The 24,202-nt window shown below is 40.1% G+C and overlaps 1 protein-coding gene across 1 annotated transcript in view; it reads left to right on the top strand.

The window, feature by feature from the left end:
• ASIC5 (acid sensing ion channel subunit family member 5) overlaps positions 1-19,441 on the top strand; it is a 48,242-nt gene extending 28,801 nt beyond the window's left edge. The window contains exons 9-10 of the mRNA XM_027566268.1: positions 16,104-16,195; positions 19,251-19,441. Of these exons, the coding sequence (XP_027422069.1) occupies positions 16,104-16,195; positions 19,251-19,441 (283 nt within the window). The remainder of the gene's footprint in view (positions 1-16,103; positions 16,196-19,250) is intronic.
• The last annotated feature ends 4,761 nt before the right edge of the window (positions 19,442-24,202 follow it).

Below are 24,202 nucleotides of genomic sequence, written 5' to 3'. Positions count from 1 at the left end.
TTGGAAATGAATGCCTTTTGTGTGTCAGTGTTCCAGAGTGCTCTAGAAACTAGAGATACTTCTGTGCATAAAAGATAAACCCCTGCCATGCTGCATGCGTGCCCTGTGGAGTGAAGATGGACAATAAATATATGGGGCAACCAGCCATGGTGCTGAGTGCCTGGGAGGGGAAGGGACAGAAAAGAAGGAGTCAGAGTTGGGGAGGGCTGGTCTCAGCATGAAGGACTGAGATCAATAAGACTGTCCTGGCAGGGTGACAGCTGAGCAAAGACCCGGTGCTTCTCAAACTTGTCAGTGTCAAGGTCCCTTTACAGTCTTCAGAACCACTGAGGAGTCCAGTGAGTTCTCCTTCATGTGAGATTTGAGTATCAATATTTGCCATATTAGGAAAGTAAGGTGTGACTTCTTAAATTTATTGATTCACTTAAAACAACAATAGTGAATGTGCTATACAGTGACATAAGTAAAAGTTTTTATAAAGATTAACTATTTTCAAAAATGTTTAGGAAGAGGAGTGGTATTGTTTTAGGATGTGGTAGGTTTCTTCAGTGTCTGACAAGAGAAGACAGCTGGATTCTCATTTTTGCATTTAATCTGTCGGGTTATGTTGTTTGGTTGGAGAACATGAAGGAAAGCTTGTATGAAGCACATGTATAGTTCAAAAAGGGAGGCCTATTTTAATAGCCGTAATAGATAATTGTGATATTTTTCTTTGATGATACATCAAAAATCAACAAGACTAGCTTGTTACATGTTAACAGCAGTATGTGTTTTGTAATTTGCCCAGAGGGACTGCGGTCAACTCTTGACTCAATATTTGATGGAACTGTTGAGATTCATGCTGCCATACAAGCATCAGGAGGGTATGAAAAATGTACATATTGTTCACATAATGACACTTTCTGTGAACAGAAGGGCAGGCTTCCAGGCAGAATTTTTCCTGGTTTGTGACAGAACAAGAAATGGCAGCTGGCTCTGCCTGGCCTTATGGTTTTGAGGAAGGACTTGGACAAATAATCCAAGATGATGGCCAGGGTCTGTGTGGTTGAACTTTCCCAGATGCCAAAGGGGGAAAACCATGGCTTTCTCATCAGTTTAACTCTTTGAGGACAAGAAAGGGGCAGGGTGACATTTGAAAGCTGTCATCTATGAAATGTCAAGACATATCAGTGAATTTTTCATATTCAATTCTATTTATATTCACTGAACTTGCACTTTGAATGGGTCTTTTATTTGTGCATGGTTTGGAATATCATTTATTGGGTGTTAGAAAAATTCTTTTAGCTATGCACATTTTCCAAATATCGATCTACTTTATTATATAATACACATTGGAATGTAATAACATTACTTTTCCTATCATGCTGCTGCTGCTGTTAAGTCGCTTCAGTCATGTCCGACTCTGTGCAATCCCAGAGATGGCAGCCCACCAGGCTCTGGCAACCCAGGAGGGGGTTGCCATTTCCTTCTCCAATGCATGAAAGAGAAAAGTGAAAGGGAAGTCGCTCAGTCGTGTCCAACTCAATGACCCCGTGGACTGCAGCTTACCAGGCTCCTCCATATATGAGATTTTCCAGGCAAGAGTACTGGAGTGGATTGCCATTGCCTTCTCTGTTTCCTATCATAAAAGTCTTTAAAAATTGAGTTATCAAGCTCATCATAGCAGACATAAATTTTCCAAAATTTTAACTTTACCCTAAAAGTTAAAAGCTTAAAATTTATTATTGACCTCAAGTCTTATCAGTTATTCTCCTTGATGCAACAAGTTCATTTTGTTTATTATTGTGAAAATCTCTGCCAAATTTCACATTCTTAAGAACTATAGTTTGTCAGCCATTCCTTCAAGTGAAAATGATGTTTCATATCAAAAGTGGCTACTGCAGCTTTCTTTAAATAATAATCATAGTGGAAATGTTAGATAACATGTCAGTATTTTATGAAAATAATTTTGACTTTGTGAACTTCCAAAAGAGATAACAAGGACCCCTAGGGGTCTGTGTGGGCTTCCCTGATGGCTCAAGTGGTAAAGAATCCACCTGCAATCCATGAGGTGTGAGTTCCATCCCTGGGTGAGGAAGACCCCCTGGAGGATGGCATGGCAACCTACTCCAGTATTCTGGCCTGGAGACTCCCATGGACAGAGGAGCCTGGCAGGCTACAGTTTATGAGGTTGCAAAGAGTGTGATACCGAGTGACTAAGCAGGCATGCACAGTAGGGGTCTATAACCACACTTTGAAAATTGTTAGGCTTTAAGGTGATAATCAAATCCCTTATGATTATACAGTGGAAGTGAGAGACAGATTTAAGGTACTAGATCTGATAGATAGAGTGCCTGATGAACTATGGACTGAGGTTCGTGACATTGTACAGGAGACAGGGATCAAGACCATTCCCATGGGGAAAAAATGCAAAAACAGTAAAATGGCTGTCTGGGGAGGCCTTACAAATAGCTGTGAAAAGAAGAGAAGAAAAAACAAAGGAGAAAAGGAAAGATATAAGCATCTGAATGCAGAGTTCCAAAGAATAGCAAGGAGAGATAAGAAAGCCTTCCTCAGCGATCAATGCAAAGAAATAGAGGAAAACAATAGAATGGGAAAGACTAGAGATCTCTTCAAGAAAATTAGAGACACCAAGGGAACATTTCATGCAAAGATGGGCTTGATAAAAGACAGAAATGTTATGGACCTGACAGAAGCAGAAGATATTAAGAAGAGGTGGCAAGAATACACAGAAGAACTGTACAAAAAAGAACACAACCAAGATAATCACAATGATATGATCACTCACCTAGAGCCAGACATCCTGGAATGTGAAGTCAAGTGGGCCTTAGAAAGCATCACTATGAGCAAAGCTGGTGGAGGTGATGGAATTCCAGTTGAGCTATTTCAAATCCTGAAAGATGATGCTGTGAAAGTGCTACACTCAATATGCCAGCAAATTTGGAAAACTCGGCAGTGGCCACAGGACTGGAAAAGGTCAATTTTCACTCTAATCCCAAAGAAAGGCAATGCCAAAGAATGCTCAAACTACTGCACAATTGCACTCATCTCACACGCAAGTAAAGTAATGCTCAAAATTCTCCAAGTCATTCTTCAGCAATGCGTGAACCATGAAATTCCAGATGTTCAAGCTGGTTTTAGAAAAGGCAGAGGAACCAGAGATCAAATTGCCAACATCTGTTGGATCATGGAGAAAGCAAAAGAATTCCAGAAAAACATCTACTTCTGCTTTATTGACTATGCCAAAGCCTTTGACTGTGTGGATCACAATCAACTGTGGAAAATTCTGAAAGAGATGGGAATACCAGACCACCTGACCTGCCTCTTGAGAAACCTGTATGCAGGTCAGGAAGCAACAGTTAGAACTGGACATGGAACAACAGACTGGTTCCAAATAGGAAAAGGAGTACATCAAGGTTGTGTATTGTCACCCTGCTTATTTAACTTATATGCAGAGTACATCGTGAGAAATGCTGGGCTGGAAGAAGCACAAGCTGGAATCAAGATTGCTGGGGAAATATCATTAACCTCAGATATGCAGATGACACCACCCTTATGGCAGAGTGAAGAGGAACTAAAAAGCCTCTTGTTGAAAGTGAAAGAGGAGACTGAAAAAGTTGGCATAAAGCTCAACATTCAGAAAACTAAGATCATGGCATCTGGTCCCATCACTTCATGGCAAATAGATGGGGAAACAGTGGAAACAGTGTCAGACTTTATTTTGGGGGGCTCCAAAATCACTGCAGATGGTGACTGCAGCCATGAAATTAAAAGACGCTTACTCCTTGGAAGAAAAGTTATGAACAACCTAGATAGCATATTGAAAAGCAGAGACATTACTTTGCCAACAAAGCTCCATCTAGTCAAGGCTATGGTTTTTACAGGGGTCATGCGAGACCACATGCCAGAGTTGGACTGTGAAGAAAGCTGAGCGCCAAAGAATTGATGCTTTTGAACTGTGGTGTTGGAGAAGATTCTTGAGAGTCCCTTGGACTGCAAGGAGATCCAACCAGTCCATTCTAAAGGAGATCAGCCCTGGGTGTTCTTTGGAAGGAATGATGCTAAAGCTGAAACTCCAGTACTTTGGCCACCTCATGTGAAGAATTGACCCATTGGAGAAGACTCTGATGCTTGGAGGGATTGGGGGCAGGAGGAAAAGGCGACGACAGAGGATGAGATGGCTGGATGTCATCACCAACCCGATGAACATGAGTTTGAGTGAACTCCGGGAGATGATGATGGACAGGGAGGCCTGGCGTGCTGTGATTCATGGGGTCGCAAAGAGCCGGACATGACTGAGCAACTGAACTGAACTGAACTGAAGGTGATATAAGAGCTGGTCTCAATAGTAATGGGGAAAAGGCAAAACTTTCCTTCCCCAGGAAGGAAAACCACATGCCAAGAAAAGTCCTAGACTGACAGCGCATCTTGTATATGGGCAGAATAGCCTGGAAATTGGTGTGGCAGGAAGCAGAGCAGATGATAGCCAAGGATGGGCAAACATCAGTCACCATGAACAGGTCAGTGGTAGACAGAAATCTCATAACAACATAGAGGGTGAGTCTCTGGTGAGCTCTCAGCAGGAAAGTGATATGATTTACAAGTTGCAAAAGTATTGCCTTTGTTCTTGTGTGAAGAGTGGAGGGTGAGTATCTGTTGAGATGGAGTACACTAAGGTCAGAAGCAGAAGGAGAAATCAGAAAGCGATTGGAAAAATCCAGGTGAGAGATGATGGAGGTTTAGGCAAAGGTGGTCTCAGTGGATGGGTGAGAGGTTGGATTCTGGGTATATTTGAAAGTAAAGCAAATATTTACTGATGGATTAGCTGTGAAGTGTTATTGCATTAAAAATGAAGAAATATATAAAGTTTGACTTGGAATATTTGAAATATCTGTTGACCATCAAGTAGAATACCAAGAGGCAATTTGATGTGTTAATGAATTTCAAGGTGGTGTCTGGGCTGAAGATGGTAAGTGTACATAAGAGTTATTTCAAAATAGTTATTTAGCCACTCTGGCTTCATATAAAGATTTCCAGCAAACACTGAGAAAAGTCTCTGCCCAAAATACTAATCATGTAAGGTAAATGACTAGGCTAAGGCTAGGCTAAGTCACTTCAGTCGTGTCCGATTCTGTGCGACCCCATAGACGGCAGCCTACCAGGCTCCCCCGTCCCTGGGATTCTCCAGGCAAGAATACTGGAGTGGGTTGCCATTTCCTTCTCCAATGCATGAAAGTGAAAAGTGAAAGTGAAGTCGCTCATTCGTGTCCAACCCTCAGCGACCCCATGGACCGCAGCCTTCCAGGCTCCTCCATCCATAGGATTCTCCAGGCAAGAGTACTGGAGTGGGGTGGATTGCCTTCTCCGAGATAAATGACTACCACTTATTAAAAGCACAATATATGCAGGTTCTGCGTCAGTTCTTTGCATATATTATTTAATTGCTTCTTGCCACAGAACTGAAATCCTGACTACAGAAAAAGCAACCAAGACTCGGGAAAAGAAGGTGGTTTCTCCAGGACCACATAAGTCACAAAGAACAGGACCCAGATTTGAATTAAAGTTAGACACACACTCAAGCATTTGTAAATCATATACTCAGTAGATATTTACTTTTAATGTCTTTTCCAGTTTCTTAGGAATGAAGCACAGAAAAGTTATTAGGTCAGGAGAAAAATTATTTTCCCTAAATACCAACATGACATGAATGTATTCAAAATGTAGCTATAGTGATTAGTACTGAACACAATGTCATGTCTAATTCAATACTAAACAACCTCTGAGACAAAAATAAATACTACCTTTGTCAAATGGGAATTAAATGACCATTTGCCAAACCTTCTATCTGTGCCTGTGAGGGCTACCGTGTTAGAATAAAGGCTGAGAATAGAATAAGTCAGCTAAGACTGTCACAAAAGGTGGTCAGAACCTCTCCTAATGTGGGGGTAGCCCAGGGCAACAGAGGGCAACGTAGTTCAGTTCAGTTCAGTCGCTCAGTTGTGTCCGACAATTTGCGACCCCATGAACTGCAGCACACCAGGCCTCCTTGTCCCTGAGTTTACCCTGAGTTCACCAGCTCCCAGAGTTTACCCAAACTCATGTCCACTGAGTTGGTGATGCCATCCAACCATCTCATCCTCTGTCATCCCCTTCTCCTCCTGCCTTCAATCTTTCCCAGCATCAGGGTCTTTTTAACTCTTCGCATTAACTGGCCAAAGTATTGGAGTTTTAGCTCCAGCATCAGTCCTTCTAATGAACACTCAGGACTGATCTCCTTTAGGATGGACTGGTTGGACTCCTTGCAGTCCTAGGGACTCTCAAGAGTCTTCTCCAATACCACAGTTCAAAAGCATCAGTTCTTCAGTGCTCAGCTTTCTTTATAGTCCAACTCTCACATCCATACAAGATTACTGGAAAAGCCATAGTCTTGATGAGATGGACCTTTCCTGGCAAAGTAATGTCTCTGTTTTTAATATGCTATCTAGGTTGGTCATAACTTTCCTTCCAAGGAGTTAGTGTCTTTTAATTTCCTGGCTGTGGTCACCAGCTGCAGTGATTTTGGAGCCCCCCCAAAATAAAGCCACTGTTTCCACTGCTTCCCGTCTATTTGCCATGAAATGATAGGACCAGATGCCATGATACTAGTTTTCTGAATATTGATCTTTACGCCAACTTTTCCACTCTCCTCTTTCACTTTCATCAAGAGGCTCTTTAGTTCTTCTTCACTTTCTGCCATAAGGGTGGTGTCATCTACATATCTGAGGTTATTGATATTTCTCCCGGCAACTCCAATCTTGATTCCAGCTTGTGCTTCGTCCAGCCCAGCATTTCTCATGATGTACTCTGCATATAAGTTAAATAAGCACGGTGACAATATACAGCCTTGATGTACTCCTTTTCCTATTCGGAAACAGTCTGTTGTTCCATGTCCAGTTGCTTCCTGACCTGCATTCAGATTTATCAAGAGGCAGGTCAGGTGGTCTGGTATTCCCATCTCTTTCAGAATTTTCCACAGTTGATTGTGATCCACACAGTCAAAGGCTTTGGCATAGTCAATAAAGCAGAAGTAGATGTTTTTCTGGAACTCTTTTGCTTTCTCCATGATCCAGTGGATGTTGGCAATTTGATCTCTGGTTCCTCTGCCTTTTCTAAAACCAGCTTGTACATCTGAAAGTTCATGGTTCACGTATTGCTGAAGCCTGACTTGGAGAATTTTGAGCATTACTTTACTAGTGTGTGAGACGAATGCAATTGTGCAGTAGTTTGAGCATTCTTTGGCATTGCCTTTCTTTGGGATTGGAATGAAAACTGACCTTTTCCAGTCCTGTGGCCACTGCCGAGTTTTCCAAATTTGCTGGCATATTGAGTGCAACACTTTCACAGCATCATCTTTCAGGATTTGAAATAGCTCAACTGGCATTCCATCACCTCCACTAGCTTTTTTCATAGTGATGTTTCCTAAGGCCCACTTGACTTCACATTCCAGGATGTCTGGCTCTAGGTGAGTGATCACACCATCATGATTAACTGGGTCATGAATATATTTTTGTACAGTTCTTCTGTGTATTCTTGCCACCTCTTCTTAATATCTTTTGCTTCTGTTAAGTCCATACCATTTCTGTCCTTTATTGAGCCCATCTTTGCATGAAATGGTCCCTTGGTATCTCTAATTTTCTCAAGGGGATCTCTAGTCTTTCCCATTCTATTGTTTTCCTCTATTTCTTTGCATTGATCACTGAGGAAGGCTTTCTTATCTCTCCTTGCTATTCTTTGGAACTCTGCATTCAAATGGGAATATCTTTCCTTTTCTCCTAACTTTTCGCTTTTCTTCTTTTCACAGTTATTTGTAAGGCCTCCTCAGACAGCCATTTTGCTTCTTTGCATTTCTTTTTCTTTGGGATGGTCTTGATCTCTGTCTCCTGTACAATGTCACGAAACTCCGTCCATAGATCATCAGGCACTCTATCAGATCTAGTCCCTTAAATCCATTTCTCACTTCCACTGTATAATCATAAGGGATATGATATAGGTCATACCTGAATGGTCTAGTGGTTTCCCCTACTTTCTTCAATTTGGCAAGTCTGAATTTGGCAACAAGGAGTTCATGATCTGAGCCACAGTCAGCTCCCAGTCTTGTTTTCACTGACTATATAGAGCTTCTCCATCTTTGGGTGCAAAGAAAACATTCAATCTGATTTCGAATGTGGTCCACTGGTGAAGGGAATGGCAAACCACTTCAGTATTCTTGCCTTGAGAACCCCATGAACAGTATGAAAAGGCAAAAAGATGGGACACTGAAAGATGAACTCCCCAGGTTGGTAGGTGCCCAATATGCTACTGGAGATCAGTGGAGAAATAACTCCAGAAATAATGAAGAGACAGAGCCAAAGCAAAAACAACACCCAGCTGTGGATGTGAGTGGTGATAGAAGTAAGGTTTGATGCTGTAAACAGGGCAACATAACTTAGGACTAAATATTTTTATTTTATTTTATTTTTAAACTTTACAATATTGTATTAGTACCTCATAGTGGTTTTGATTTGCATTTCTCTGATAATGAGTGATATTGAGCATCTTTTCATGTGTTTGTTAGCCATCTGTATGTCTTCTTTGGAGAAGTGTCTATTTAGTTCTTTGGCCCATTTTTTGATTGGGTCATTTATTTTTCTGGAATTGAGCTGTAGGAGTTGCTTGTATATTTTTGAGATGAGTTGTTTGTCCGTTGCTTCATTTGCTATTATTTTCTCCCATTCTGAAGGCTGCCTTTTCACCTTGCTAATAGTTTCCTTTGTTGTGCAGAAGCTTTTAAGTTTAATTAGGTCCCATTTGTTTATTTTTGCTTTTATTTCCAATATTCTGGGAGGTGGGTCATAGAGGATCCTGCTGTGACGTATGTCGGAGAGTGTTTTGCCTATGTTCTCCTCTAGGAGTTTTATAGTTTCTGGTCTTACGTTGAGATCTTTGATCCATTTTGAGTTTATTTTTGTGTATGGTGTTAGAAAGTGCTATAGTTTCATTCTTTTACAAGTGGTTGACCAGTTTTCCCAGCACCACTTGTTAAAGAGATTGTCTTTAATCCATTGTATATTCTTGCCTCCTTTGTCAAAGATAAGGTGTCCATATGTGTGTGGATTTATCTCTGGGCTTTCTATTTTGTTCCATTGATCAATATTTCTGTCTTCGTGCCAGTACCATACTGTCTTGATAACTGTGGCTTTGTAATAGAGCCTGAAGTCAGGTAGGTTGATTCCTCCAGTTCCATTCTTCTTTCTCAAGATAGCTTTGGCTATTCGAGGTTTTTTGTATTTCCATACAAATTGTGAAATTATTTGTTCTAGCTCTGTGAAGAATACCGTTGGTAGCTTGATAGGGATTGCATTGAATCTATAAATTGCTTTGGGTAGTATACTCATTTTCACTATATTGATTCTTTCAATCCATGAACATGATATATTTCTCCATCTATTAGTGTCCTCTTTGATTTCTTTCACCAGTGTTTTATAGTTTTCTATATATAGGTCTTTAGTTTCTTTAGGTAGATATATTCCTAAGTATTTTATTCTTTCCGTTGCAATGGTGAATGGAATTGTTTCCTTAATTTCTCTTTCTGTTTTCTCATTATTAGTGTATAGGAATGCAAGGGATTTCTGTGTGTTGATTTTATATCCTGCAACTTTACTATAATCATTGATTAGTTCTAGTAACTTTCTGGTGGAGTCTTTAGGGTTTTCTATGTAGAGGATCATGTCATCTGCAAATAGTGAGTTTTACTTCCTCTTTTCCAATTTGGACTCCTTTTATTTCTTTTTCTGCTCTGATTGCTGTGGCCAAAACTTCCAAAACTATGTTGAATAGTAATGGTGAAAGCGGGCACCCTTGTCTTGTTCCTGACTTTAGAGGAAATGCTTTCAATTTTTCACCATTGAGGATAATGTTCGCTGTGGGTTTGTCATATATAGCTTTTATTATGTTGAGGTATGTTCCTTCTATTTCTGCTTTCTGGAGAGTTCTTATCATAAATGGATGTTGAATTTTGTCAAAGGCTTTCTCTGCATCTATTGAGATAATCATATGGTTTTTATTTTTCAAATTGTTAATGTGGTGTATAACATTGATTGATTTGTGGATATTGAAGAATCCCTGCATCCCTGGGATAAAGCCCACTTGGTCATGGTGTATGATCTTTTTAATGTGTTGTTGGATTCTGATTGCTAGAATTCTGTTAAGGATTTTTGCATCTATGTTCATCAGTGATATTGGCCTGCAGTTTTCTTTTTTTGTGGGATCTTTGTCAGGTTTCGGTATTAGGGTGATGGTGGCCTCATAGAATGAGTTTGGAAGTTTACCTTCCTCTGCAATTTTCTGGAAGAGTTTGAGCAGGATAGGTGTTAGCTCTTCTCTAAATTTTTGGTAGAATTCAGCTGTGAAGCCGTCTGGACCTGGGCTTTTGTTTGCTGGAAGATTTTTGATTACAGTTTCAATTTCCGTGCTTGTCATGGGTCTGTTAAGATTTTCTATTTCTTCCTGGTCGAGTTTTGGAAAGTTGTACTTTTCTAAGAATTTGTCCATTTCTTCCACGTTGTCCATTTTATTGGCATATAATTGTTGATAGTAGTCTCTTATGATCCTTTGTATTTCTGTGTTGTCTGTTGTGATCTCTCCATTTTCATTTCTAATTTTATTGATTTGATTTTTCTCCCTTTGTTTCTTGATGAGTCTGGCTAATGGTTTGTCAATTTTATTTATCCTTTCAAAGAACCAGCTTTTGGCTTTGTTGATTTTTGCTATGGTCTCTTTTGTTTCTTTTGCATTTATTTCTGCCCTAATTTTTAAGATTTCTTTCCTTCTACTAACCCTGGGGTTCTTCAATTCTTCCTTTTCTAGTTGCTTTAGGTGTAGGGTTAGGTTATTTATTTGACTTTTTTCTTGTTTCTTGAGGTATGCCTGTATTGCTATGAACTTTCCCCTTAGGACTGCTTTCAAAGTGTCCCACAGGTTTTGAGTTGTTGTGTGTTCATTTTCATTTGTTTCTATGCAAATTTTGATTTTTTTTTATTTCTTCTGTGATTTGTTGGTTATCCAGCAGCATGTTGTTTAGCCTCCATATGTTGGAATTTTTAATAGTTTTTCTCCTGTAATTGAGATCTAATCTTACTGCATTGTGGTCAGAAAAGATGCTTGGAATGATTTCTATTCTTTTGAATTTACCAAGGCTAGATTTATGGCCCAGGATGTGATCTATCCTGGAGAAGGTTCCATGTGCCCTTGAGAAAAAGGTGAAATTCATTGTTTTGGGATGAAATGTCCTATAGATATCAATTAGGTCTAACTGGTCTATTGTATCGTTTAACGTTTGTGTTTCCTTGTTAATTTTCTGTTTAGTTGATCTATCCATAGGTGTGAGTGGGGTATTAAAGTCTCCCACTATTATTGTGTTATGTTAATTTCTCCTTTCACACTTGTTAGCATTTTTCTTACATATTGCAGCACTCCCGTGTTGGGTGCATATATATTTATAATTGTTATATCTTCTTCTTGGATTGATCCTTTGATCATTATGTAGTGACCATCTTTGTCTCTTTTCACAGCCTTTGTTTTAAAGTCTATTTTATCTGATATAAGTATTGCTACTCCTGCTTTCTTTTGGTCCCTATTTGCATGGAAAATCTTTTTCCAGCCCTTCACTTTCAGTCTGTATGTGTCCCCTGTTTTGAGGTGGGTCTCTTGTAGACAACACATGTAGGGGTCTTATTTTTGTATCCATTCAGCCAGTCTTTGTCTTTTGGTTGGGGCATTCAACCCATTTACGTTTAAGGTAATTACTGATAAGTATGATCCCATTGCCATTTACTTTATTGTTTTGGGTTCGAATTTATACACCGTTTTTGTGTTTCCTGTCTAGAGAATATCCTTTAGTATTTGTTGGAGAGCTGGTTTGGTGGTGCTGAATTCTCTAAGCTTTTTCTTGTCTGAGAAGCTTTTGATTTCTCCTTCATATTTGAATGAGATCCTTGCTGGGTACAATAATCTGGGCTGTAGGTTATTTTCTTTCATCATTTTAAGTATGTCTTGCCATTCCCTCCTGGCTTGAAGAGTTTCTATTGAAAGATCAGCTGTTATCCTTATGGGAATTCCCTTGTGTGTTATTTGTTGTTTTTCCCTTGCTGCTTTTAATATTTGTTCTTTGTGTTTGATCTTTGTTAATTTGATTAATATGTGTCTTGGGGTGCTTCGCCTTGAGTTTATCCTGTTTGGAACTCTCTGGGTTTCTTGGACTTGGGTGATTATTTCCTTCCCCATTTTAGGGAAGTTTTCAACTATTATCTCTTCAAGTATTTTCTCATGGTCTTTCTTTTTGTCTTCTTCTTCTGGGACTCCTATGATTCGAATGTTGTAGCATTTAATATTGTCCTGGAGGTCTCTGAGATTGTCCTCATTTCTTTTAATTCGTTTTTCTTTTATCCTCTCTGATTCATTTATTTCTACCATTCTATCTTCTAATTCACTAATCCTATCTTCTGCCTCTGTTATTCTACTATTTGTTGCCGCCAGAGTGTTTTTAATTTCATTTATTGCATTGTTCATTTTATACTGACTCTCTTTTATTTCTTCTAGGTCCTTGTTAAGCCTTTCTTGCATCTTCTCAATCTTTGTCTCCAAGCTATTTATCTGTGATTCCATTTTGATTTCAAAATTTTGGATCAATTTCACTATCATTATTAGGAATTCTTTATCAGGTAGATTCCCTATCTCTTCCTCTTTTGTTTGGTTTGGTGGGCATTTATCCTGTTCCTTTATCTGCTGGGTATTCCTCTGTCTCTTCATCTTGTTTAAATTGCTGAGTTTGGGGTGTCCTTTCTGTATTCTGGCAGTTTGTGGAGTTCTCTTTATTGTGGCGTTTCCTCGCTCTGTGTGGGTTTGTACAGGTGGCTTGTCAAGGTTTCTTGGTTAGGGAAGCTTGTGTCGGTGTTCTGGTGAGTGGAGCTGTATTTCTTCTCTCTGGAGTGCAATGAAATGTCCAGTAATGAGTTATGGGATGTCTATGGTTTTGGGGTGACTTTGGGCTGCCTGTATCTTGGAGCTCAGGGCTGTGTTCCTTGCTGCTGGAGAATTTGCTTGGCATGTCTTGCCCTGAAACTTGTTTCACCCAGAGAGGTTTACAGTGTTATATGGAGAAGAGAAGAGTGAGGAGGGAGTAAGAGGTGACCCGAATGAGATGAGGTGGAATCAATAGAGGAGAGAGTGGGCTATTCAGTAATCTCTTCCTTATGTGCACTCCACAACTGGACCACTCAGAGTTGTTCACAGAGTTATACAGAGAAGAGAAGAAGGAGGAAGGTGGCAGAGGTGGCCAGGAGGATAAATGGGGGGAATGAAAAGGAGGGAGACAGATCCAGCCAGTAATCAGTTCCCTAAGTGTTCTCCACCGTCTGGAACACACAGAAATTCACAGAGTTGGGTAGAGTAGAGAGGGGTTAGGGAGGAGACACAGGCGACCTGGTGGAGAAAAAGGAGAGTCCAAAGGGAGAGAAAGCAGTTAAGCCAGTAATCTCACTTCCTAGTGAAAAATGGGTACTGAAGATTGAGTTCTTAAAGGTACAAAATTGGTAACAAATACATAAAAGCAAAAATTAAAAATCTAGAGTAGAGTTTGGAATTTCAAAAATACGATGTTAAAGAAAAGAAGAAGGAAAAGAAAGCGAGAAAAAAACGAACAAACAAAAACAAACAAGGTTGCGAAAGTTATAAAGAAAATATAGGTACAAAATTGATAACTAATACCAAAAAGCAAAAGTTAAAAATCTAGAGTAGAGTTTGGAATTTAAAAAATACAATGTTAAAAAAAGAAGAAGAAAAAGAAAGAGAGAGAGAGAGAGAAAAAAAAACCAAACAAGAACAAACAAAGTCGCATAAATTATAAAAAAAAATACAGGTACAAAATTGATAACAAATACCAAAAAGCATAAATAAAAAATCTAGAGTAGAGTTTGGGATTTCAGATATACAATGTTATTTAAAAGAAGAAGAGAAAGAAACAGAGAAAAAGAAAAAGAAAAAAGAAAAAAGGGTCACAGAAATTATATATAAAAAAAAACTATAGGTACAAAATTGATAACAAATACTAAAAAGCTAAAATTAAAAATCTAGAGTAGAGTTTGGAATTTCAAAAATACAATGTTAAAGAAAAGAAGGGAAAAAACAGGTCAAAAAAATTATATTAAAAAAATATATATGAAGTTTGCTTTAAAAAAAATAGGGTCTTATCTTTTTTTTGCAAAGTAATCGGTTATAAAAGTGGAAATTAAAGAAATAATAGAGGACTTAAAATTTTTTTTAATTAAAAAAAAAAAGAAAGAAAGAATGATTGTACAAATAGTAAAAATATATCTAGGACTTTCTCCGGTTTTGTTGTGAGTATTGTGGGTTCAGTTCATTTTTGGCTAATTCCTTGGTCCGACTTATATTTCTCAAGATCTATAGGCCCCTTCCTATGTAGATAGTAGTAACCACAGCGTTTTAATATATTGCCTGTAGCTTCCAAGGCGGTTCCCTCTGTTATAGTTTCTTCTGTTTGCTGGTCTCTTCAGTGTCTGGTTTCCGCCCTGACACAAAGGGGACGGTGGAGGACACTTATTTTTTTTTTTTAGCCTCACTTGTTCAGTCGCGCTGAGGGGAGGTAGGGAGGGATGCTGCAAACAAATAACACTGTCGTGTGCTCATAGTGCCTCAGCCACACTGGGTCTGCCCCCGCTTCACGGCGCATGTGGCCTCAATGCCCACGCTGCTCAGGCTCTAGGTTGCTCCACCGGGAACCATCCGCGGCCAGCCCTGGGCTGCCTGTACTTCCCAGGTCCAAGCCGCTCAGGTTCAGGCATTCGGGTAGTCCCCAGAGGCGCAGACTCTCAGTTGGGCCTGCGTTTTGTGCCCTTCCCAGATCCGAGCAGCTCAGGTGATGAGATGTTTTGCGCACGCGATTACTGCGACTTATCGCCTCCCCTCCTCTCGGTTATCTAGTTGTGCACCGGCACACCTTCTCAGGCAGATGTTGACCGTCCAGACCCCCAAGAAGTTTTAGTTAGCAAAGAAGCCTGCTTACAGTTTTATAGATAATGTCTCTCTGGGGCTGCAATTGTCCCCTTCTGGCTCTGGCTGCCTATCACCGGAGGGGGATGGTCTGCCGCCGGCTATCTCTGTTCAGTCCTTTGTTCTGTGCGCAGGCCTGGCAGTGTCATAGGTTAGGGCTGGCTTTTCGCGTGGTAGATATCCCACAGTCTGGTTTGCTAGCCCAAATTATTTCACTCAGATAGCGCTCCGGGTATTCAGGCCAGATTCTTGCGATGCAGCCCGCGCCGTGCCTGCCTGCCCAGCCCCCGCTTGCTAATGGCAGATGCAGGCGTCTGCGCTGCTTCTCCGCTGGGGGAGTTACCGTAGGGCTGGCAATGTGCGGGTTTTAATTATTTATTTTTCCTCCCTGTAATGTTGCCCTCTGTGCTTCCAAGGCTCGGCACAGATTCGGCAGTGAGAAGGTTTCCTGGTGTTTGGAAACTTCTCTCTTTTTAAGACTCCCTTCCCAGGACGGAACTCTGTCCCTCCCTCTTTTGTCCCTTTTCTTGTCTTTTATATTTTTTCCTACCTCCTTTCGAAGACTTGGGTTGCTTTTCTGGGTGCCTGATGTCCTCTGCCGGCTCTCAGAAGTTGTTTTGTGGAATTTACTCGGCGTTTAAATGTTCTTTTGATGAATTTGTGGGGGAGAAAGTGTTCTCCCCGTCCTACTCCTCCGCCATCTTAGCTCCTCCCCCTCAGGACTAAATATTTTAAAGGTACAAAATAAGATACCTAAGTGTTTGGTAAAATATGCTTGCCCACCTACCTCAAGTACATGGTCAAAATGACAGAGTCAAAAATATCAGAAGAAACCATAGATTTCTTTTCATATGATTGAAAGTTGGCAAATATCAAAGATAGATAAATTTAATTATATTGCACATGTTTGAGTGTGGGCAATGTTTATATGAGTAACCAAAAAACGAGGAAGTAATTCAAAAGCTGAAAAAAAATCTGGCTGACAATCTTGAGCTCAATTAACTCTGTTTTATCCCCAGGGAGAATCTTGTAAATATTGAAATAAACTATAGTGACTTAAACTATAAGATAACCCAGCAGCAAAAAGCAGTGAGTGTCTCTGAGTTACTTGGTAAGTATTATCTAGCTGTTCCTCATTTTTTTAAATATATCTATTTTAATTGAAGGCTAATTACTTTAAATTTTGTGGTGGTTTTTGACACACATTGACCTGAATCAGCCATGGGTGTGCATGTGTCGTCCCATCCTGAACCCCCAACCCCCTTCCCTCCCCATCCCATCCCTCTGGGTTGTCCCAGTGCACCGGCTTTGAGTGCCCTATTTCATGCATCGAACTTGCACTGGTCATCTGTTTCACATATGGTAATATGCATGCTTCAGTGCTATTCTCTCAAATCATCCCACCCTCACCTTCTCCCACAGAGTCCAAAAGTCTGTTCTTTATATCTGTACCTCTTTTGTTGTCTTGCATATAGGGTCGTCGTCGCCATCTTTCTAAATTCCATATATATGTGTTAATATACTGTATTGGTGTTTTTCTTTCTGACTGACTTCACTCTGTATAATCAGCTCCAGTTTCATCTACCTTATTAGAACTGACTCAAATGCATTCTTTTTAATAACTGAGTAATATTCCATTGTGTATATGCACCACAGCTTTCTTATCCATCCATCTGCTGATGGACATCTGGAGAAGGAAACAGCAACCCACTCCAGTATTCATGCCTGGAAAATCCCATGGATCGAGGAGCCTGGTGGGCTACAATCCATGGGGTCGCAAAGAGTCGGACACAACTGAGCGACTTCTGTGTGTGTGTGTGTGTGTGTGTGTGTGAGATGGACATCTAGGTTGCTTCCATGTCCTAGCTATTGTAAACAGTGCTGCAATGAACACTGGGGTACACGTGTCTCTTTCAATTCTGGTTTCCTTGGTGTGTGTGCCCAGTAATGGGGTTGCTGCATCATATGGCAGTTCTATTTCCAGTTTTTTAAGGAATCTCCACACTGTTCTCCATAGTGGCTGTACTAGTTTGCATTCCCACCAACAGGGTAAGAGGGTTCCCTTTTCTCCACACCCTCTCCAGCATTTATTGTTTGTAGACTTTTTGATGGCAGCCATTCTGACCAGCATGAGATGGTACCTCATTGTGGTTTTGATTTGTATTTCTCTGATAATGAGTGATGTTGAGCATCTTCTCATGTTTGTTAGCCATCTGCATGTCTTCTTTGTAGAAATGTCTGTTCCTCAATTTTTAAAAAGATTTCTATTAGTTTATTTTCCTTTCATATTTAAGGTTTAGCTTATCAATGGAGAAAAATAATCCATGGTGCTTGTCATTCACTTGTCATGTAAATCTGACACCTTTCCAGTCCCTGGACATGTCTCCAGCAAATGCAGCGGGGTGCTCACAAATAAGGCAGGGCTCATGGACTTCCCAGGTGGCGCAGTGGTAAAGAATCACCTGCCAATGTAGGAGACTCAAGAGACATGAGTTCCATCCCTGGGTTCGAAAGATCCCCTGGAGAAGGAAATGGCAACCCATTCCAATATTCTTGCCTGGAAAACTCTGTGCACAACAGAGGAACCTGGCGGGCTACAGTCCATGGGGTCGCAAAGAATTAGCCATGACTGGGCACAGTACAGTGCACAGCACGTGGTCTCATGGTCACTCGGCATCTTCCTTCACTCAGATGTATCTAACCCCATGTCAGCGTCACTGACCTCTGCAACAAATTCCACCCAGACTGGGCTGCAAAGAACCCGAAAAAGTAAAATCTGCATTTAAGGTACAACCACCACCTGTTCATACTCCTCCATCATTCCATCCTTGGCAAACTTAACTGCTGAATTCCAGATCTCACTGTCTCTCAGAGGAGGTTGTGGAACAAACAGAACAGGAATCAGAGTCAGGCTAAGTGACCATGGTCAAACCCTGGTGGCTGAGCCAATCTCCTCAACACAATGCAGAATCCTCAATGTTCTTGGATGGGCTTCCCTGGTAGCTCAGCTGGTAAAGAATCCACCTACAATGTGGGAGACCTGGGTTTGATTCCTGTGTTGGGAAGATCCCCTGGAGAAGTAAATGGCTATCTACTCAGTATTCTGGCCTGGAGAATTCCATCGACTGTATAGTCTATGGGGTCACATAGAGTCGGATAGGACTGAGCAACTTTCACTTTCATACTCAATCCATCACCAGGCCTTACAAAAATAACATTGTCCTAAGAATGGCTCAGGGCAAGGAGGAAAAGATTAGTAATGTAATCTATTTACAAAGGCAGTGCTTGAGGAGTCAGATTCACAGAGACAAAAAATAGGGTGGTGAGTGCAAGGGACTGGGGAAGGGGGCAGTGAAGAGTCAGTATTTAATGAGGACAGAGTTTCTGCTGGGAAAGATGAGAAAGTTCTGGAGACAGAGGCTGGTGATGATTCTATGACAGTGGAAACATACTTAATGCCACAGAATTGTACATTTATTTTTTTTTCTTTAACCAAAGTTATAACTTGCTATTCCATTTAACTTTTTTTTTTAATTTGTACATTTTAATTGTACATTTAATTGTACATTTAAAACTGACTAACACGGCTAATTCTATACTATATACATTTTACCACCAAAAAAAAGCACAAACAATAAAGACTTATAGATGCTGAAAAACTTGTTAAAAAGAAGGCAGTATTGTGTTCATACATCTTAGTTCAATGAAATACGGCGAATGCTTACAAAGAAATTGTTTGGACACTTGAGGTAATAAACTACTTGGAAATCTGTTTCTGGAAAGTATCATTAACAAGTAAGGCTGTCCTGGTGTCCAATTTCTGTTCTCCATTCTGTTCTCCACTTAGAAATGAATGTGTGATTGTCTAGGATGTTTTATGAATTTGCTGAGATTTAATACCCTCCAAAGTCCTTGAGTTGTATTTTTGGAAATAGAATTTATGTTTTCTTTTGCTCCCTTTTTTGAGACAATTATGTGAATGTTACTCTAAGGTATTATTTATTGCTACTGCATTATTTATGCTAAACTTAATACCATTAGCTCATATTCATATATCAGCTATTATTAACTTTTTAGCTTCAAATAATTTAAAATCTAGTAAAGTTTAGTTTGCTTTTTATGGAATAAGCATGATTTATTCACTTTCTTTATTGGTTTTATTACAGCAGATGTTGGTGGTCAGCTGGGCCTATTTTGTGGGGCCAGTGTGATTACAATTATAGAAATTATTGAGTATATATTCACCAATTTCTACTGGATATGCATTTTGTTCTTGTTGAAGATCCCTGAAATGGCCCAGGGAGCTCCTGCACCTCAGAATCACCTGGGGAATAAAGACAGCATCGAGGTATGCTGATGTCCACTTAGGACAAAAGCATTTGCTCTTCTCTTCATGATACCTTCAGATTTACTCATGGCTTATTCACTGCTTTGTAACTTTATGTTATAGTCCTGGAGATATCTTTTTATACATACTTCATCTCTGTCTGTGTCTTTAATTACACATGCATATTGATTTATATATTAAAAAAAGAAACAGGCACTGTCTTGGGTTTTTTTCCACCATGGAATTAATTGATTAATCCCCAGCACCCAGAACAGTAGAGATTATATAGTAGGCATTTCAAAAATACTTCTTAATGATTGAAAGCTTGTGCAATAGAAAAGACACTCTATGATTAACTACATAAGTTAGACATGGTAGATACTCTATATTTGAGGAGACAAGATACTTCTTTATTCAGGAAACAGTGCATGTAATTTGTGCTTTATAAAATTTCTGAGAGATTTTATTTTGGGGAAAGGTCAACATGATTTCTTTTCTTTTGTCTGGAAAGTCCTATTATACAACTGACTTCTGGACAGTATCTATGTCTATTTCCTGTACAGGTGGATACTTAAAATAAATCTGTTTGAAAGTAAATTTGTAGTATATTGGGAGAACACAGTGTTTATCTCTAATATCTATGTATACTTCTTTAATTTCGGGAGGAAATTCAAGATTTGCTGTTCTGTCATCATCCCTAAGGCAGTTAGTCTACTCTTCTCTTTGTGACTCTGTTATTAAATGCACCATCTAAATAGCATGTGTCAGGGGTTGGGGGGCATCCCTGGAGGTCCAGTGGTAAAGAATCTACCTGCCACAGGGTTTGATCCCTGGTCCAGGAAATTCCCACATACTGTGTAGCAACTAAGCTGGTGCACCACAACAATTGAGCCTGTGCTCCAGAGCCCGGGAGTTGCAACTACTGAGTCCTAGAACCACGACTACTAAAGCCCGCACACCCTAGAGCCCATACTCTGCAGCAAAAGAAGCTACCGCAATGAGAAGCCTGCCCAATGCAACTAGAGAGTAACCCCTGTTTGCCACAACTAGAGAAAAGCCTGAGCAGCAGCGAAGATCCAGCACAGCCAAAAGTAACTAACTAAATTAAAATTTTCAAAAATAAATAAATAAACAGCACATGGTTATAGGGCAGATGAGAGTTGGACCATGTGGCTGAAAGGTACCATCACCCATCTGGGAATCTGTTTTCTTCATTTCTTTGCTTAAATAATCAAGGGCAAATAGTCAGAGAGTAAATGCAATGGAATGAAGAAGAAAATGAAATGGAGAAGAGTCCTTGAGATGAGTATTCATTTATGAGTGTTACTTCTTTGGGGATTGATGAAGGTAGCCACATAGAGATATTTTGCTTTGAAAGTCAAAATTGCAACTCTACCCCTTGCCCCCCCCCCAAAAAAAAAAGGACTAGTCCTTCTGAAGCATTTTAAATATTGTGGAAACAAGCAAACCCATATTTGTGACATGACAGCCAGTAATGGGTCACCCTCAAGTGATACAACACTGAAGAGAGTGATGGTGGATGTGGATAAAGGTTTGAGTCCCTAATACAAACCTCCTCTTAAGAAGGGATGAAGCCATAAAGAAAGCTGAAGCTGCAGAAGGCAATATCCTAAAGCTGAAAGGACAGTTTGGAGGATGCAGTGCTGCTGCAGTGGAAGGCATTAGGGTAAACAAGAAATTGTGGGTTGGGGAGCAAGAAAGAAAAAGCCCTCTAATGATACATTTATCACATAAGATAGAGGGCTTTGCCACTAGAGGCTTATCACTTAAATGTCAGTTTCACCTTTTGCTCCATTTTTATTTGAGAACCTCTAGAATTGCCCGATTTCCATCCACAGTGACTACTGTAACTTTAATTAAAGCAAGAATCTTTTTGGAAGTATCAGAAAATGGATATATGCAGATTAGAGTCTTTGGTAGAAATTTAATATCAAATCTCAGCATAAAATACTGAAAATTTAGGATTGTCAGTCACTAGATGCAGCAACTACTTAGAATTCTTTCAGGAGTCAATTGTTCATGTATTACCAGGTTTTATTGAAGATATATCCTGCCACTGAGACATCTAAGTCCCCTCATAACTGCAATATCAGAAGGACTTTCCAATAAAGACAGAGCAACTCAGCAGAGTCACTCATGCAATGGAAATGGTACCCAGGGAGCCCATTTGATGGTGACTCTGGAGCACATGGAGGGAAGGGAAGAAGAACATTGTATACAAAACCAGTTTGTAGCTGTGCATTTAAAGCCAGTATGGAGGTTCCTTAAAAAACTAAAAATAGAACCCAGCATACACATTGCATATGATTTAGCAATCCCATTCCTGGGCATATACACAGAGAAAACCACAATTCAGATACATGCACCCCAATGTTCACTGCAGCACCATTTACAATAGCCAGGACATGGAAGCAACTTAACGGTCCATCAACAGAGGAGTGGATAAAGAAGCTACATATATACAATGGAATAGTACTCAACCATAAAAAGAACAAAATTGTGCTATTTGTAGAGACGTGAGTGGATATATATATGACTGTTATACAGAGTTAGATAAGTCATAAAGAGAAAAACAATTATTGCACATATATGAAATGTAAAAATGGTATAGATGATGTTATTTGCAAAACAGAAATAGAGACACAGTCATAGAGAACAAACATATGGACACCAAGACGGGTAAGGGGATAGAATGGGATGAATTGGGAGATTGGGACTGACATATACACACTACTGATACTGTGTATAAAACTAATTTCCGGGAACTGTTCTCAGTGCTCTGTCATGACCTAAATGGGAAGGAAATCCAAAAAAGAGGAGGTGTATGTGTATGTATAGCTGATTCACTTTGCTGTGCAGTAGAAACTAGCACAACATTATAAATCAACTATTCGCCAACAAAAATTAATTTAAAAATGAAAATTAAAAAATGAACATGGTGTATAAAAATGATGCACAGAACTTATATTCTGAAACTCAACAAGTAAATATTACAAGTAAAAAATAAAGCCAGTAAACAAAATCTCCTCAGTGGCCAGCTCCTATTGCTCTATGCCCTAAACGTTACAATCCCCTCTCTGCTATCTCAAAGCAGCCACCTGAGGTACTGATGGAAAATTCTTAACTGAAAGTCCGTTTGGAAACCAGCCTCCCTTCAGACTTAGAGGGTGACACTTTGGTTGCAGAAGGTAAAAGTGAGTCCACACACTGGGAAAACAGAAGGCTCATTGGGGAGCCTGACCCTCAGGATTCCCACTCCAGAGCAATACTTGGATATTTATAGGTATGTGTGGCCAGTCAAATGGGCCCACAATAATTGGACGATTAGGAATTTCTCTCAATGAGGAAGGTGATTTTGGAAATCTCTGTCAGAATTCTGAAGGAGAATCAGAGCAGCTTATGAGATGCCCGCCTGGAAAACCCCATGGCTGACTCAGAGGGAATGTGGGATGTGAAGGCTGAGGCTTGCTTGTTCTGGCCCTGGAGCTGGTTAATTGGCAAATGAATGTAAATGAGCACAGAGATGTCCCAGCTACGTAATAATAGGTAGGAAGATGGTGTATTCCTTTCCCATGTGGTCAGGCACAGTCCAGAAGACTGAGAGGAAAGGAACTGCTTTCAAAGGCTTTGGGTAAGATGCTTAAGGACAAACACTAGCATGTAGATTGTTAAAATCCTTACCAGTAACCCTGGTGGCTTCAAAGTGGTTCTGACAGGAATAGGCATGATTTCTACCATGGGCTGTATTACCCTTTGACTGGAACCAGTCTCATCATTAAGGGTTTGATGCAACAGGTTGTGCTTCTGTTTGATTCTACCCACTACATTTCATGGACCAAAGTGACACATCACTGCTGTCAGTGCACCAAAACAGTGAGAAGCTTAATGCTGTCTGGTCTTAGGATATTTCCTACCACCTTCAAACTGGACTTAAAACACTTTTACTCAAAGATGCAGAGACTGTGATATAGTCTTGAAGAACTGAGCTGACACTATGAGGGACAGTGGAGGAGAAGCATCTCTGAGAAGGTTTCTTTCCAAAGAGTTCAGGGATGAGAATGAAGGCTGAAGATGCTACGATCACACACTGACTTCTCATCTCAAAATACTTTCCTTATTTTCCTGGATCTAGTCACTGCGCATCAAGGGTTGCACTCGTGTGTCCTGAAGGAGGGGAGCATCACTGTGCAAACAATTGACACCACAATGTCAATTCCTCTGAAAGTATAAATATCCCTAGGAGAACAGAGAAACGCACACTGTGTGGCTCGCCTAGGACTGACCAGAATGCTGGCCCCCTGCTCCTGGCCACAGCGGTCCCAGAGCCTTTGCCTTTGGAAGGTGCTCCTTAGGACTGGACAAAGGGAACATTCCAGAAAGGAGATTTCTGCTACTTGCCTGAAAAACCAAGTCTGAGTTAAGACATGTCAACAACGGAAGAGAGACTGGGGAGATGGGAAAGGAGCTTGTGAATACAAATAACATCAGGAAGGATGGTGTCATACTTTCCCTGAGAGAGGGCTTGAATGAAAGAATTAATGTTTTTAATTCTCTCAGGAGCAGCAGTAGTTCATGATCCATGCGGAAAAGACCCCTGGATTTGTTTTTCCTCTAAGATGGAAAAGTGACCTTAAGCCTATTTATAAAGTTAACCCAAAAAACTACTTGAGTTCATAGCAGAAGAGGTATCATCAGCACTCCTTGATGACCTGCCTGAACGAAGAGCAGGTTGAAATCATCACTGGGTTTTATTTTTCAAGTCATGCTTAT

Source organism: Bos indicus x Bos taurus, chromosome 17 (assembly GCF_003369695.1).
Source record: "Bos indicus x Bos taurus breed Angus x Brahman F1 hybrid chromosome 17, Bos_hybrid_MaternalHap_v2.0, whole genome shotgun sequence".
Taxonomy (NCBI): domain Eukaryota; kingdom Metazoa; phylum Chordata; class Mammalia; order Artiodactyla; family Bovidae; genus Bos; species Bos indicus x Bos taurus.
The sequence above is the reverse complement of the archived record's forward strand: the minus strand, read 5'-3'. Positions and strand labels throughout refer to the sequence as shown.